Source organism: Neofelis nebulosa, chromosome 11 (assembly GCF_028018385.1).
Source record: "Neofelis nebulosa isolate mNeoNeb1 chromosome 11, mNeoNeb1.pri, whole genome shotgun sequence".
Taxonomy (NCBI): Eukaryota; Metazoa; Chordata; class Mammalia; order Carnivora; family Felidae; genus Neofelis; species Neofelis nebulosa.
In genome coordinates, this window is record NC_080792.1 from 56,618,709 (window position 1) to 56,637,312 (window position 18,604).

General features: G+C 36.2%; 1 protein-coding gene across 3 annotated transcripts in view; it reads right to left on the reverse strand.

The window, feature by feature from the left end:
- Window positions 1–18,604, reverse strand: part of L3MBTL4 (L3MBTL histone methyl-lysine binding protein 4) — a 450,611-nt gene that overhangs the window by 191,271 nt on the left and 240,736 nt on the right. For all 3 annotated transcript variants that reach the window (XM_058692660.1, XM_058692661.1, XM_058692662.1), the window contains exon 13: window positions 4,259–4,373. In XM_058692660.1, coding sequence (XP_058548643.1) covers window positions 4,259–4,373 — 115 coding nt within the window. The remainder of the gene's footprint in view (window positions 1–4,258; window positions 4,374–18,604) is intronic.

Genomic DNA, 18,604 nt, shown 5'->3' on the forward strand with positions numbered 1-18,604 from the left:
ATCTATATGCTGCCTATAAGAGACTTAGTTCAGACCTAAAAAACACAGACTGAAAGTGAAGGAATGGAAAAAGATAGTCCACGCAAATGGAAGTTAAAAGAAAGCAGGGGTAGCAATACCCCCTGTCATATAACAGAGAAAATACACTTTAAAATAAAGATCATGACAATAGACAAATAGCGCATCACATAGTAATAAAGGGATAAATCCAACAAAAGTCTAACAATTGTAAACATGTATGCACCCAACATAGAATTACCTAAATATATAAAGCAAATATTAACAGACATAAAGGGAGAAATTGACAATAATACAATAATAGTAGGAAATTTCCATACCCCATTTACATCAGTGAATATAGCATACAGACAGAAAATCAATATGGAAACAGTGGCCCTAAACAACACAGTAGATCACATAGACCTAATAGATATATTCAGAACATCCCATCCCCAAACAGCAGAATGTATGATCTTTTCAATTGCAGATGGAACATTCTCTAGAATAAACCACATGTGGGGCACCTGGGTGGTTCAGTCAGTTTGGCTTCTGACTTCAGCTCAGGTCATGATCTCACAGCTGGTGGGTTCGAACCCCACGTCAGGCTCTGTGCTGACAGCTTGGAGCTTGGGGCCTGCTTCGGATTCTGTGTCTCCCTCTCTCTCTCTGGCCCTCCCCTCTCATGCTCTGTCTGTCTCTCTCAAAAAATAAATAAATATTTTTAAAAACTTAAAAAAAAAGAATAAACCACATGTTAGGTCACAAAACAAGTCTCAATAAATTTAAGAAGATTGAAATCATATGAAGCATTTTTCCAAACACTAGAAATCAATTACAAGGGGGAAAAAAACTATACATGTAGACCTAAATATAAGACCCGAAATCATGAAAATTGTAGAAAACATGGGCAATAAACTGCTAAACATGGGTCTTAAGCAATAATTGTTTTGGATTTGTCTCCTCAGATAAGGGCAACCAAAACAAAAATAAACAAATGAAATTGTACCTACCTAAAAAGCTTCTGCATGGGGAGGGAAACCATCAACAAAATGAAGACAACCTACTGAATGGGAGAAGATATATGCCAACAGTACACCCAATAAGGGGTTAATATCCAAAATATATTTAACAAAATTCACACAACCTACACCAAAACCCCCAAACAAATCCAATTAAAAAATGGGCACAAAACCTCAATAGATATTTTCCCAAAGAAGACATCCAGATGGCCAACAGACACATGAAAAGATGTTTAATATCACTAGTCATCAGGGAAATGCAAATCGAAACCACAATGAGATAAATCTCACACTAGCCAAAATGGCCAGTATCAAGAATACATGAAATAGCCAGTGCCGGTGAGGTTGTAGAGAAAAGGGAGTCCTTGTGCACTCCTGGTGGGAACATAAACTGGTGCAGCCACTATGGAAAAAGTATGGAGGTTCCTCAAAAAACTAAAAATAGAACTACCATATCAGCCTGCATTTCCACTTCTAGGTATTTATGTGAAGAAAACAAAACGTTAACTCAAAAAGTGATACGTGCTCCTATGTTTATTGCAGCATTATGTACAGTAGTCAAGATATGGAAGCAGCCCAAGTGCCCATTTAACAGATGAATAAAGAAGATGTGGCACATATATATAAAGTGGAATATTGCTCACTCATAAAAAGATTGAAATCTTGCCATTTGCAACAACAGGGACCTAGAACATATTATGCTGAATTAAATAAGTCAGAGAAAAAATAAATACCACATAATTGCACTCACGTGTGGAATCTAAACAAACAAAACTAAACAGAAACAGACTCATAAATACAGAGAAAAAAACTGATGGTTGCTAAGGGGGAAGGGATTGGGGGGGTGGGTGAAATAAGTAAAGAGGATTAAGAGGTACAAATTTCTAGTTATAACACAGGTCATGAGGATATCAAGTACAGCATAGGGAATATAGTCAATAATACTTTAATAACTTTGTATGGTGACAGATGGTGACTACACTTACAATGATCACTCTGTAGTGTATATAAATGTCAAATCACTACAATGTATACATGTGTCAACTATAATTAATGTAAATAAATGTAAGTAAATAAATGAATAGAAAGAAAGTAAGAGAAAGTAGGGAGGGAGAGAGGGAGAGATAGAGGGAGGGAGGGAGAGAGGAAGGAAGGAAGGAAGGATGGAAGGAAGGAAGGAAGAAATGAAAACATTTGGAAAACTCTAATCACATTAATTTTAGCACAATCTCAGGTTTTGTAATCCTTAATAAATCACATAATGTCATGTAAAAATGATAATCTATAGACTGTGATATCATTTCCTGACAGCAGCCAGCACCAATTCAGGACATACTTTGGGGCTAGGTAGTTTTTAAAGTATTGTGTGCATTTATCTCATTTATCATTATACATTTTTGAGATAGACACATAATATTATTATCTCCATTTCCTAGATGAGGAAACAGGCATAGACAGTCAGTCACACAGCTATGTGAGCAGTAAAACTGAGATTCAAATCCAAGCACTCTGACTCCAGGTTCCACATTTCTAACTGATAGACTATATTGCCTCTAGAACCTGAATTTTGAGATCTTAGGCTTTTCAGGAGGATGTATGCAACTCACTAACTAGCAGTCTGCAAGTCACTGAACTTTGATGAGAGATCAAATGCAATGGACCTGGGAGGAAGCAGGCAGGGGTCAGAGATAGATTTTGGAGAAATTAAGTTAGAGGATCAATAAGACTTGGTGACTGATTGTACATGGGGTGTGGGGTGTTGGAAGGGTTGGGGGGGGCAAGTCCAGGATGACTCTGCTTAAGAAGTAGGAACTTTGAAAGCAAGTAGGAACTATAGTAGAAAAGCAAGATTTTTGGCTTGGGATGGAGTTCAGTTTGATCCATAGACTTTGGGATATTTATGAGACACTCAGTTTGAGAAGCTGGTTAAGCAGTTTGACAAGGGAGCAGGTAATGGATGAGATGGAGTGGAGTCAAGAGAGGGTGTCCCTGTCCCTGGAATGCTGACCCATTCCTACTTACACTGAGACCATTCCTACTTGAGAAAGTTACTGTGTGAGGGATAGATGTGTGCACGTCCATGTGGGAAAAAGGGGAGGTTAACATAAAATGAGAAACATCTCCCTGACATACTGGGATGTGAAATCATGGAGAGTTAAAAGTGGAATCAGAAAACACACACACACACACACACACACACACAGCACAAATCCTAACACTTTTCCCCCAACATAGAACTGACCATGGTCTCTGGGTTTTACATTCTGTATGTACAGACTCCACACTTCCTAACACACTCTAAGTTAAGTAAGGACCTGCACCTTCTTAACTTTGTAGTTTTTGAAGCACCCAGCACAATGTAAAGATGTCATGTTAGCAAGTCAGGAACGCTTCTCACTTCTATAAGTTCAGGAATTCTTATCACTCCTATAAGTTAAGGAACTACTTCAAAGATGCAATTAGTACGTGAGGTTCTAGCATCATGGGGCTGGCTCAATATAAGATAACCTCATTAACAGAATAATACGCTCGCCGTTATCCCAAGAAACCAACAGAAAAACACCAGAAGCAGTGAGGGAACAAAACAAACAAAAGAATGGAGAGCCTGCACATGTGTCTGGAACCAGCTATTAGTCATGTCAGCCTCATCTGGTAGAAAGAATCCTTCAGACAAAAGAATGAGATATTTTGGTTCAAGGTTCATTAAAATTTAGAGTGGTTAATTTCCTCTTTAACTTTAAGTAGCCAGAAAGAAAGAAATAATGAAAATACCAATATAACAGAGGACTTTTTTCAACTAATTTTTTAATTGCTGAAATTTAAAATACCTATTTTTTTCTAAAACTTTTTGAAATATAGTCTATAAAAGAAAATTAATTAAGATGGGATGTTTAAAAAAAAAAAAAACCAAAATGCACGTCAGCTAAAATCAATGGCCCAAGTTCAATGGATTTGGACTGGGTTAAGTTTCCCAAACTAAAATGGTAGAAATAAAGATTCTCCTAGACAACATTATCAAAATAATTCCTTAATTATTATTATAACTTTTTAAAAATATAAAGCACACTCTTTTGAGGCTTAATTATGAATAATTACAGCATAGCTGTAGCACTGATTAGTCAATTCACCTATCTGATATTTAGTTTTAAAATACTTATAATGACAGGAAAAAGAACAGCATTAAGGTAGGAATTCAGGCTAAGTATTTAAAAATCAACAACAAAGAATAAAATACTTACGATATGGTACTTCCAGGGGATGCCCTGTTATGTCACACCATCCAATTGGGTGGATGTCAGGGCTGTCTGCATCCATCCAGTAGTCATATTTGTGGTCCCAGCCATCAAAATGAACCTGTTGAGTAATTAGCATTTAGTAATTAGTATTTCACTACGTCTGCATCAAAATATTAGAAATCAGGCCTGTGAAATTGAGATTGAAATTGTAACAATTATACATTACAGCTGAAACAAAATTTAAAATGTGCCATCAAAGGGCATTCTAATCTAACCACTAAAGACTATTGTAGTACCAATTTTTCTGAGAAATTAAAGAAGTTGGTAAACAAAAAAATCTGTTAGAGATTGATCAGAATCTGAAGGGACAATACCAATCCATTTCCCCAGCTAAGTAATACTGTAATGCTGGCGGGAGGACACCTCTTCTACTGGATGCCTCTGAAAAATCATGTCAGACACAACAACTAGAGTCACCAATTTGACATAAGTACAAGGCTTACCCTATCGGGAAATGCATTGATTTTAGAGTGAAAGGAAGCAATAAGTTTCAAAATCCTGACAACCAAGGAGAGATGGAGCCATTGAAACAATGGAGGCACAGGAGCGGATGAAATATGCTACTAAGGTAGACAGATTAATGGCTATCTTGAGAGCTGTAAAGGACAGTGGAAACTTTCAGTAAACCTGAGGAAGAGATATGGCTCAGGTCCAGAAATCCAGCAAATGGTTACCACTGTTTTGCGTCTTATCTACAAAACACGCATACACATACACATAATTCACCTATACACATACATATAGGTCCAAGAATAAAAAATAAAACTCAGTTTCTGAAACAATAATCACATACTTATTTCTGAAACTTACAAAACACTATGTTTTAGAAGTTTCATATCAGAATGAACAAACCAAATTATTTGGGCACGCAAAAAGAATAAATTTCATAACCTTACTTACTCTCTTACATATTTTCTGTTTCTATTAATTAAGTGAGGAATCCCTTTGCAATGCAGAAAAAAACCCACAATTTTTTGAAAATCAAAATTTGAATAAAAACAGCAAGATTGCTGGCATTATAATAAACTAAATGAAACATCAGTCTGTTATGCAAGACATAGGACCACAAAAAAAGAAAAAAAGGTAAAACTGTATCTAGGAAAAAGTCCAATGCTTTTTTTTCAAGATCCGTCTTTCTTCTTTAGTGGTTCTCCAAGTTTGGTTCCCTGACCATCAGCATCACCATCACCTGGACACATGTTAGAAATGCAGATTGGCAGGCCCCAACTCAACCCACTGACTCAGACACTCTAAAGGACAGGGACTCACAATTTTTAAACAAGTCCTTTAGATGTATCTAATATATGCTGAAGTTTGAGAACCAACAATCTTAGGAATAACTTTCAAGAGAATATTTCTACCAAACTTAGGCTTCTGGCTGAGACAGAGTGCCCTTTCCCAGTAGTAACTATAAAACTGGACTGAATATATGAAGGGACTGTAGACACTGGACAATAGGCACCACAGATATGTAATCCCTAAGTACACCTAGACTAGCCCCAGATGTCAGCCTGTAGTCAATTTCCTGACAGCAGCACAGGGAGGAGAAACAGAGCAGTCATGCTGTGCTGAGGAGACACAGATGCAGTCCAGCACTGATGAAGCAGCTGGAAATCGGAGGACAGACACTAGAGAGAATAGAGCTACAGAGAAGGGGACGCCAGAAATCTCTGGGGGATTTTTGCACAACCTTGGTCAAGGGCTGGACTGTACATGTGCAAGGTGAGACAAGGTGAAATGAAGAAGAGAGCATCTGATAAGAGCTGGAAGTAAAATGAAGACAGCAGAGGTCACACACACCTGGAGAGTAGAGAGACCAGAGTGCAGACATCTTAAGAATTTGACCAAGACATGCAAAAAGGCCATAATTTTCTAATAAGAACCATGTCATAGAGTATTCTAGACCAGCCCTAAGAAAGGCCAAAATAAAACCTCAACAAGATTAAGAACAGCCATCAGTAATTAACTGACTGACAGAACAAACCCTACCCTTTTTAAAGGAAGACAAATGCTCCCAAATCTGAATGCTGTATCATTCTTAATGTCCAACATAACATCAAAATTTATTAGACATGCAAATAAGCAGGTGAATGTGAGCCCTGCTCATTTTTTTTAAAAAAGTAGTCAATAGAAAGAGACCCTGAGATGCCCCAGATGTTGTAATTAGTAGACATGAAGTTTTTAAGTACCTATTGAAATATGTTTAATAACTTAAAGGATAAATAGTCTTGATGAGGGAACAGATAGGGAGTCTCAGCAGGGAAATGGAAACCATAAGAGATAAACAAATGGAAATTCTAGACCTGAAAAGCAAACTATTTTAAATAAAAATTTTCTGAATAGGCTTAACAGATTAGGGATGGCAGAAAAATGGGTAAGTGAACATGAAAACAGATTCATAGAAATTATTAATCTAAAGCACACAATAAAAAAATTTCAAAAATGAACAGAGGCTCAGGTACTTGTAATACAGAATCACCTGGTCTAACACATGCAATTTGGAGTCCATAATGAGAGGAGAGACAATAAAGCAGGGATAATGGTCAAACCAGACAAAAGTTGAAGAAATAACATCAACAAAATCTATTTTGGTCAAAAAAAAGGCGCCAATTTACAAGCTTAACAAAAACAGCAAAACACAAGCATAATAAATACAAAGGAAATCAGAACTACACAAATCATAGGCAAACCGCCAAAAATGAAAGACAAAAGAAAAAGTCTTGAAAGCAGCCACAGAAGTACAACACATTACATACAGGGAACCATGACAGGAATGTTAGCCAACTTCTCATCAGAAACAGAATAGACAAGAAGATAATGAAATGAGATCTTTAAAGCAGTGAGAAATTAAAAAAATATCAACCTAAGATTTTGTTTTACAAAAAAATTTCCCTCAAAAAGGAGTAAAATTAACTTTCAGATTAAAAAAAACAAGAAAGTATTCACTTATAGATTTGCATTGCAAGAAATATTATAGAAAGTATTTCATAAGTATTATCAGATGGGACAACAGCAATTTTGAAAATAATGAACAAATTTGGAAGACCCACTCTGATTTCTATAATTACTATAAAGCCACAGTTATGATGACAGTGTTGTTTGGGCCTAAGCATAGGCAAATACATTATTAGAACAGAAAAGATTATGTCAATGGACTCACATCTATATAGTTAAATTGCTTTTCAATAGATGTAACAAGGCCATTCAATGGGGAAAGAGCAGTAATTTCAGCAAATGATACTGGATTAAGTGGATATCCACATATGAAAAAATCCAAACCAGTTGACTTCTATGTCACCTTCCACATACAAATTAATTCGAAATGGGCTATAAACCTAAACAACCTAATCAACTCAAGAATGAAACAAGATAAGATCTTCATGATATTGGGATACTCAAAGGTTTCTTAACACACAAGCAGCATTACCCATAAAGGAATAATTTTAGAAATTCATTTTTAATCATAATAAAAAACTTCTGCTCCTCAAAATCATCATTAATATAAAAGACAACCAAACCAAGAACATTTGTAATACATTTATCTGACAAAAGAATTGGCAATCCAGTAAGTAATAGGCAAAACACTTGAGATACTCTACAGGAAAAAAAAAAAGGTTCAATGAATGGTCAAAAACTAAATAAAAAATTGTTCAACTTCACTATTCATCAAAGAGATCACATTGAGACATACTACAAAGCCAACTGTATGACTTAAATGACAGACAACATCAATTACTGGTGAGGCTGTGGAGCTCCCAGAACATTCATACAATGTCACTGGGGCTGGAAAATAGGACAATTACTTTAGAAAATGTTTTGCTACTGTATTGTAGATTTCAGATGTTCCTACTCTGTGACTCCTGGCAATTCCATCCCAAAGAGATGAAAATATAAAGCTGTGTAAACAAGTGCTCCTTGCAGTTTCATTCAAAATGCCAAACCTGACAATGACCCAAATGCCCAACAACAGTTGAATATCTATTGGAAAGCAAGGGTAGCATAGGCATGAGATGAACAGTAGTCACCAATAAAAAGGATAGACTGTTTCTACATGTACAAACATACATCAACCAGACATCATGTAGAGAAAGAGGGAAGACACAAAACTACATGCAGTTGCTGTCAATGGGGGCTATTCTCATCTTTTACCATATTTATGTATTGCAATGTTTCAGCATTCTGGACACAGCCGAACTGCATAATACCGTCAGTACTCGAAGACTAAATATTCCAGTTGTGAAAGGCAAAAATAGCACTCTTTTTAAGACTGATGCCTGCTGCTCTGGATTTACCAACAGGAAGAAGTTTGTGTAAGTGTGTATAATGCTGTGAAGAAGAAATAGAAAATTTCCTCAAACTTTAATATTTCTTCCTAATTTCAATGTCCTTTCTCTTTTAAGTTTGCAGTGGTACTTTTTCTATTTCAAAAGCAAGGGAACCACCTCTAAGCACAAACAAGACAGGCCAAATGTTCCAGCAAGATCTTGTTACAAGGAGTTAGGTCTTTCTATTTCAGCTACTGTACCTGGACTTGGAAATCCTACTGTTGGAATTCAGGTTTATTACTAAAAAACTAAAATGACAGTATCTTTAAAATTTTTTTTCTGAAAGCAGATACAATGTTTTTATGTACTTTATTCAATGTTTTCCCTTATGTTCATTAATAAATATTAAATTACCCTTTCCGATGCTGCATATAATTACTTACAATGAAATCATGGGAATTAAAAAGAGCTCCTCCTAATCCAATGATGTGATGCTCCACTCCCCGACAAAGGCCATCTAAACATGAAAAATATAACCCAAATCTGACCCATATACATCTTTATGAAAGATATTTTCAAGTCTGTAGATCATCATATCTCTGAAGTTGAAAACCCAATTTTAAGAATTGCAACTAGATGGTCAAGTTAATAAAGGAGACTGGCATCTTAAGAATATTTACAGAGTCCTTTCATAAAGGAAAGAATTATTTTGGAAACCAAATCATCTCCATTTCATATTTACGATTTTTAAATATTTGGGTTTGTATAAAGCTGAATAGAAATATGGACACTTCTCACTCAGATTATGACAAACTGGAAAACAGAGGTCAGATAACTGAATCAAACACTGTCTCAAGCTCTTACCTTTAAATGGGTAGTGATACTTCCTGATGGTATTAACATCATCTGCATTAGTGATTAATGACTGGCAAAATAACTTGGACGCTTAAGAATTAGATCACCCTATTAAAAAACAAGGATACACTCCTGAGTGTAAATATAAAGCTGTTGATTGTCTGGACTGGCAAGGTCTTTCTTGCTTTGCCTTATGATTACTGTCCCTCAGCCCTGGAGCCTTGCCACTAGGCCTCAGCTGTCTTTGATGCCACCATGACTGTTAGCACCATGGCTTCCACCCTGTCAGACCTCAAAAGCCATCAGCGGAATGAGATGCATGGCAGTAATCATCACTCGTCGCTGTTCCTTAGGGCAGCTGGAAAATAAACTGTTATTTATCTAGGAACACTGGAGCTAAATTTAATGCTCAATCACAACAATTTTATTAGCCTAAGTGATATTATTATGCTTGTTTGCTTCTGCTATATGGTTTTTAAATTTGTAATTTCCACTTTAATGGGCTTACTGGATGTGTGTATTTTATTGTCAAAGGCCTCAAATCTATTTTAAAGGCTTATGGTGAACAAATTATAAGCATGTAGATGATGTTAATTTATTTAGAAAAAGGCTTCACTGTACCTGAACTCTTCTCCTTTAATTGAATACATTTTCAGATAACTAGACTTAACATTAAATTTCATTCTAGAAAAAAAAAAACTGGGTTTTCATATATTATTCCTGATATCTATTACTCATAACTACTGGTGCTAATAAGACTACAGTAAATCTCACTTCCTGTGATGCAGAGCTCTGTTGTTGGATGGTGTGGCGGATGAAGAAATAGTAATGAGACCAGACATATGTTCCACTGCAGGACAAGCATGCTCACATAATGCCTTCACAAAATACCACCATCATCTAAGAGCAAGAGCGCTGAGTATAGCAGGGGGCTCACTTTTACCGTATGTTTACATAGTCCAAACACAGCTATAAAATACATACATTTTCACTGAACGTCTACAATATACTGTTTTCACACATTCTGAAAAGGAACCTTTTAAGAGGTTTGCCGAGATCGTACCACCAGTAAATGGCAGAACCAGACTTCAGCTGAGAACAGTTTATTGAGAGAACCGTACAAGAATACAAATGGTGGGGATATTTGGGATTACTATAACTAAGAATCTACTGTAGCAGAGTTAAATTACATTTTTAAAGTATAAAAAGGCATTTTCATAATGAAAACAAATTAACATGGAATAATACAGGGTGCAGTCCAGAACTACCTACACTTTTGCACATTAAATATTAATTCCACACTGAGCCAATCTGCCTACAGGTCTTCTGGGCAAGAACAGGGAGGGAGGGAACATGAAGAAAAGGAATTATAACAGACAAGTGTATACACTCTGAAAATTAGTCTCACACATTATTATCTCCATGCTACATAAGAAGCTAGTGAGATACATAGGGATTAGGAAATGTGGCCAACATCTCCAAGTCATTGATTGTGATTTGAAACTCTCCCTCTCCCCCAAGGCCATGAGCCTGAACTGCCACTGAGTAGTGTTGGGACTGGCAGCCTCTGCATATTCCTTTCCAGGGCAATCACAGCCACTCTTGGTAAATTACCTCAATTCCCTTTCCCTGCTAATCTCTCCCTAAACCCTTCTGCTCTTTCACAAATACAATTGCTTCCACTTTCCTTCCAGTTCATTCCTATAATAAGCACTACAAAGACATGTAATCATTAAATTGAAAAATTAACAGCTTCACTATAGCAAGTCGAAAATACCTTTCATTTTTTTAAGGCCACTACCCAAATTCAGCATATTTCCTGGACAATGGTTTTCAAAATTTAGTAAGCAAAATACCAATTGTCTCCTGCTCTATTGGAACTCTAATTCAGGGGGCGGAGGATGTCAGGAACGATACCTGGAAATTGTATTTTTTTCATCACACATCATAGATTACCTGTTGAAGGTGGTTTTTGGATAAACTTTTTGAAATGCTTCCTTAGGGTATCCCCATGGCAACAAGGTTGTTAATCAACTGAACTTGCCATCAAACTCACAGTTACATCTAAAGCAATGAATAATAACTTATTTTTAAAAACAGTCACAAATCCCTTTTAATTCTGTAGAACAAGTCCAAGAGAGACCTGGTTGAAGGCCTAATGCAGAGAACATTCAACTCCAAATGTTTCCATTTGTGATAAATATGTCTGCATAAGTTTCCATTTCTCTATTTCTATGGTTACTGTTATAACAAATACAATTAGTTTTTCCCATAAGATATATTTTCCCCATAAGAGTCCTACAAGAAATAAAAACGCCAAATTTCCAACAGAATCCCTGGGGCTTTAATTCTTGTTAAGAAATCTAAATATTTCATCAGAGTTAGGCATAATAATAGCCACATTCAGGGTTCTGTGGCCACATGTCTGTGGGTAATATCTTAGGAAGAAAAACCTCCTTCATTAGCAGTGTGAGGACAAACAATCTCCAAATCAGTTTATGGTTATAACTAACATAAATGCCTTTATAAGTAAGCTCTGTCATCAGATTTAAAAGTGTTAAGCACTGAACTGACATACGCCACACATCCATTGTTAACACAAAGGCCATTTCCTTTCTGATATTCACCAGGCTGCTCCCTTCCCCTTCTGTTCAGGACACCAGCCCTCACAGTGGACGCTGTTTCAACACGTACTCTCCATTTGTCTTGAAATTCCAAATTTCTACTTTGGATATGGTATCAAACCATCAAGGTTTTTCTACTAAATCACAAATTATTCATACTCATTCTTCACAAACCACCAACTCAAGAAGGGCTTTAGCTGCTTATGTTAAAAGAAGACAGGATTTCTAAATATGAATAGTAAGACATAAGGCATGTGAAAGCCAAGAAAAGCTGGTTATATCTTGAGGGACCACATAATTTATTATACAAATGGGACATTTTTGAGAGTAAAAGGGAGCACTATTGATTACACAATTACAACAGGCATAATGTAGGACTATCCCAGGTAAGCCAAAATATATAATTACCCTTGGTAGTCAAAGGATGATTGCTATAAATAAATAGTTCCAAAATACCCCACCAATGGCGAAGAGATCTATTACACAATTATAATATGAAAAAAATTCACCAGGTAGTACAAAGGTGCAAAATTTTCACTGATAGGAATTTACTGTATAGACATTCATACAGGGAACACTGAATAACACAATGGACAGTATAATATAAGGCATAAATAATGATTTATATACCTACCTAATATCTACATGGGTACTATTAGCCAAATGGAAATTTATATATAAACACACACTTGCAGCTATGCTTATGAACTGAATGTATCGTGAGCACTATTTCTAAATTTTTGAAGCCATTGGTGGGCTACAGATTTTTTCTATCCATTCTTATAATTTGTTTATTAGTACAAGATCAATTTCACTGGTAGCAAGTTCTAAATTACTTTTATAAATGACAGAATTTTTATCACAAATGGGTGTTAGATTTTGTCAAATGCTTTTTCTGCATCTATTAACACAATTATGTGATTTTTTTAGGCTCTTGATACGATAGATTACATTAATTAATTTCTGAATATTGAACCAGCCTTGCCTATCTTGGATTAACCTACTTAAGTGGGCATGGTGTATAATTCATTTTATACGTTGCTGAATTCAATGTGCTAATATTTTGTTGAGAATATTTGCATCTATGTTCATGGCAGATACTGGTCTATGGTTTCCTTTTCTAGTAATGTTTTTGTGTGGTTTTGAATTTAGGTAATTGCTGGCCTCACACAGTAAGTTAGGAAGTATTTCCTCTCCTTCTATCCTATGAAAAAGATTATAGAGAATTGGTATAATTTCTTCCCTAAATGTCTGATAGAATTCACCAGTTATAAACCATGTGGGCCTGGTGCTTTTTCTTTGGGAGATTATTAATTATTGACTCAATTTTCTTAATAGAGGCCTATTCATAGTGTATATTTCTTTTTTTGTGAGTTTTGGCAGATTGCGTCTTTCAAAGAATTGGTCCACTTCATCTAGGTAATCAAATTTATGGGCAGAGTTGTTTACAATATTCCATCATTACCCTTTTAACATCCATAGGATCCATAGTGATGTCACCTCTTTTACTTCTGATATCAGTAATTTGTGTCCTCTCTATTTTTTCTTAGTTAGCCTGGTTAGAGGATTATAAATTTTATTTACCTCAGAGAACCATGTTTTGGTTTCCTGGATCTCTGCTGAATTCCTGTTTTTAATGTCACTGACTTTTGCTCTCATTCTTCTTATTTATTTTCTTCTGTTTACTTTGGATTTAACTTAACTCTTTCTCTAGTTTCCTAAGGTGGATATTTAGATTACTGATTGATTTAGATCTTTATTTTCGGATATATGCATTCAATGCTATCAATTTTCTTCTAAGCACTATTTTTGCTGCATCCCACAAATTTTGGTAAGTATGTTTTCATTTTTATTTAGTTCAAAATATTTTTTTTAATTTCTCTTGAGATCTCTTCTTTGAACCATGAATTACTTAGAAGAGTATTATTTCATCTCCATGTATTTTTGGATTTTCCAGTTATTTTTCTGTTTTTGATTTTTAGTTTAATTCCATGGTGGTCTGAAAGCAGACACTGTATGTTTTATACATTTTAAAAAATCTGTTAAGGTATGTTTTATGAGTCAGAATGTGGTCAGTGTTGGTGAATGTTCCATGTGAGTTTGAAAAAAATTTGTATTCTGCTGTTGTTGAATGAAAAGTGTATATAGCCAATTGATGGTTTTGTGGAGTTCGACTAGATCCTTACTGATTTTCTGCCTGCTGGATCTGTCCACTTCTTAGAGAGGGGTGCTGAGCTCTCCAACTGTGATGGTGATTCATCTATTTCTCCTTGCAATTCTATCAACTGTTGCCTCATGTAGCTTGAGGATCTGTTCTTAGGTAAATACACATTAAGAATTATTATGTTTTCTTGGAGAACTGACCACTTTATCATTATCTAATGCCCTTCTTTATCCCTGATAACTTCTCTTACTTTGAAGTCAGCTCTGCTTATAATTAATACAGCTACACTGTATTACTTTTATTTTTAACTAGTGTTAGGTATATTTTTCTCCATGCATTTTACTTTTAATCTATATGCATTCTTAAATTTAAAGTGGATTTCTTGGAGAGAACATATATTTGGGACATGTATTTTTATACACTCTGACAATCTTTGTCCTAATTGGTGATTTTAGACCATTGACATTCAAAATAATTATTGATATACTTGGATTAATATCTACCATATTCACTGTTTTATGTTGCTGTCTTTTTTTTTTTGTTTCTATTTTTTGTCTTCCACTTTTTTTCTGCTTTCATGGTTTTTTTTTTTTTTACTTTTTAAAAAATGTTTATTTATTTTCAGAGAGAGCACAAATAGGGGAGGGGCAGACAGAGAGGGAGACAGAGGATCCAAAGTGGGCTCTGTGCTGTAGCAGAGAGCCCAGTGCAGTGCTCGATCTCATGAACAGTGAGATCATGACCTGAGCTGAAGTCAGACGCTTAACCGACTGAGCCACCCAGGTGCCCCTCTCTGCTTTCACGCCTTTAAATGAGTATTTTATATGATTCCATTTTCTCCTTTCTTAGCACAAATTATACTCTTTTCTTTCAAATTTATTTTAATGGTTGACCTACAGTTTACAATATACATTTACAACTAACTGAAAGTCCACTTTCAAATAATACCATACCATTTCACGGTCATGTGAGTGCCTTATAATAACAAAATGATACTAATTCCTTTCTCCTGGCTCTGATATCACTGCTGTCATTCAGTGAACGTATATAAGCATACATAAACATATACATACATATAAATATATATGTAATATACATAAATAAATATAATGGAAAACATTGTTCCTCTTATTATTTTGAACTGTGATCTGTTAGATTGATTAAGAATAAAAATAAAAATTTTTACTTTCTCCTCATTTATTCCTTCAGTGCTCTTTCTTTCTTTATGTAAAGCCAAGTTTCTTCTCTGTAAAGAATTTTTTCTAACATTCTTGCAAAGCAGGTACACTAGCAGCAATTTCTTTCACTTATTGTTTGTCTGGGAAGTCTTTTTTTTCCTTCTCTTTTTTTTAGCTTAATTTCACAGGGTAGAGAATTCTAGGTTGGTGTTTTGTTTTGTTTTGTTTTCTCTCAACACTTTAAATATTACTCCATTCTCTTCTTGCTTGCATGGTTTCTGAGGATAAGTCAGAAGTAACTCTTATCTTGGTTCCTCTATCGGTAAGGTATCCCTCTTCCCTGGCTTCTTTCAGGAATTTATCTTCGAAGTTCTATCATTTTCAGTACGGTATGCCTATGTGCAGGGTTTTTTGGCATTTATTCTGCTTGGTGTTCTTGGTGCTTCTTCAATCAGTGGTTTGGTGTTCTACATTAATTTGGTAAAATTCTTAATCCTTATTGCTTCAAATATTTCTACTGTTCCTTTCTCTCTTTTTCCTCCTTCTGGTATTCTCATTACATAAATGTTACTCCTTCTGTAGTTGTCCCACAGTCCTTAGATGTTTTGTTGTTGTCGTTGTTGTTTTTTAATGTTTTTTAATTTATTTTGAGAGGGAAAGAGAGTGTGAGCAGAGGAGGGGCAAAGAGAGAGGGAAAGAGAATCCCAAGCAGCCTCTGTGCTGTCAGCATGAAGCCCCACACAGGGCATGCTCTCATGAACCATGAGACCATTACTCAAGCTGAAATCAAGAGTCAGATACTTAATCAACTGAGCTACCCGGGTGCCTCTCTGTTGTTTTTGGGTTTTTGTTGTTGTTGTTGTTTTTGTCTTCATTCTCTTCACTTTTCAATTTTAGAAATTTCTATTAAAACATCCTCTAGGGGCTCCTGGGTGGCTCAATCAGTTAAGTGTCCAGCTCTTGATTTCAGCTCAGGTCACGATCTCACAGTTTGTGGGTTCGAGTCCCACATCTGGCTCACTGGCAGCATGAAGCCTGCTTGGGATTCTCTCTTCTCTCTGCCTCTCCCCTGCTCATGCTCTCTCTCTCTCAAAATAAATAATTAAAACTTAAAAAAAAGACAATGACCAGTCTAAGAAGCCCATCAAAGGCATTCTACATTTTTGCTATGGTGTCTTTCATCTCTAGCATTTCTTTTTGGTTCTTTCTGAGGATTTCCATCTCTCTGCTTCTGTTTCCTTGTTGTTCTTGCACACTGTCTACTTTATCCATTAGAACCCTTAGCATATTAATAATAGTGGTTTTCAACTTCCAGTTTGATAAGCTCTGCCATGTCTGGTTCTAATGCTTGCTCTGTGTCTTCAATTTTTTTTTTTCCTTTTGGTATGCCTTACAATTTTTTCTTGATAGTCAGACATGCTATATCAAGTAGAAAGAAAAACTATAAACAGGCCTTTACTAATGTGGCAGTAAGGTGTTGGGGAAGGGTATGCAACCTAGAGAGCTGTGATTAGGTCTCAGTTTTTGAGTGAGCCTCTGGCCTGTGACCGTCACAAGTGTTTCTCAGTTTTGTTCTCCTCCCTCAGTGGGACTGATAGAGCAGGGTAGAGTTAGGTATTTCCCTTCCCCTCAAGTCAGTTAGGTTCTTGTAATACCTTAGCAGGTTAGGCTCTGGTTAACTGGTTTCCCTCACCTGAGAACAGGCCTTGCTAAGAACTGAGTGCTCTGGCATATTTCAAAAGGGTTTCTTTTCCCCTCACGCTGCTGGATGTATGAGAGGATTTTTATCCAGTATTTAGTGTAATTGAGCTCCTATTAGAACCTGGTCAACCTCCTAGAGGTAACTTTCACAATTTAACTCTGAGTTGTCCATACAGGTTTTCCTACTGTTCAGCAGGTCACGACTCCCTCTACTCCCATCATCTCTCCAATCTGGGGACAACAGTTTGCCCTGTGTCCTCTTCTCACTTTTGGATCCAAGAAGAGTTGTTGATTGTCCAGTCTGTTCAGCTTTCTACTTGTTGATAGGACAGAGTGTCAACTTTCAAGCTCCTCACCTACAGAACTGGAAGCCAGAGGCACCTTCTCATTTTTTTTGGTCACCAGTGCCAGATAATATCTGGAGCATATTTGTTGAAGTGTTGTAACACTGTTTGTTGGGCAAATGAATAAGCTAGCAAATGTGCAGACTCAAGTATGTCTCTTCAAGTTATGTAAACACTGCTGAAAAAATACATCTAAAGGATGTACTTAAGTTTAACCAAAACCTACTGATTTATCCATTTATTTTACAGATCTATCTTCTGAACTACCAACACTCTTTTCCTTTCAAGTAATATGACATTGAAACATGTGAAAGTGACTGACATGGTTTTAAGCCGTTTATTCTTTAGACAAAACTGGACAAACATTCCTCTCAGTAGAATGACTGATGTGTTGCAGGTAAACACAAATTTTGTTCTAAGTAAAATCATGGCCTGTCTACATGGAGAGGACGAATGGAGTGAAGAGTGTGCACGGCCAGGAGGTAGGGGTGGAGAGCGAGCCCACACAGCCCGAGGGGTGGAGAGTGAGGACCCCACACAGAGGTCAAGAAGTTGCAAAACAAGCCTATGCTTAGAGTCACAGGATAAACACCCTAACAAGTAGCTAAAATTAATACAATCAGTGGTCTCTGCAGTGGGGAAAATGCGGGAGAGGGTGGTCTTTGGACAACTATTTCATAATAAAACTTGTTAGAACTGCTTTTTGCATTTTGTGTGAGTGTAACTTGGATAAAAATAAAAACAATTTTTAATACTGGCAACCTAGTTAATGGCTGTGCCATTGCTGAATAAGGAATACAGGAAAAAGGGTTTTGATTTTTGATTTGTTTGATTTATTTTTGTTGAAGTGGGAATGTAATGAATTCCATTTCGATCATATTAAATTTGAGTGCCTGGCATATTCAAGTGCAAACATCTTGCAGACAAATGAAATTAGTTCCTAGATCTTGGCTGAGAGAGATGAGGCACAGACTGAGGAGTCATAAACACAGAGGTGGCAGGTGAAGCTATGGGATGTATATGCTGACAGAAAAAACAAAGTGAGAATGGATAGAGAAAGAAACAGTGCTGGATGGAATATTCTCTTGTCTTCCCTCTAGATCCACCTTGTGCAGAGGACATGGACCTTTGCCGGTGACATCAATGTCCCTTACCTTC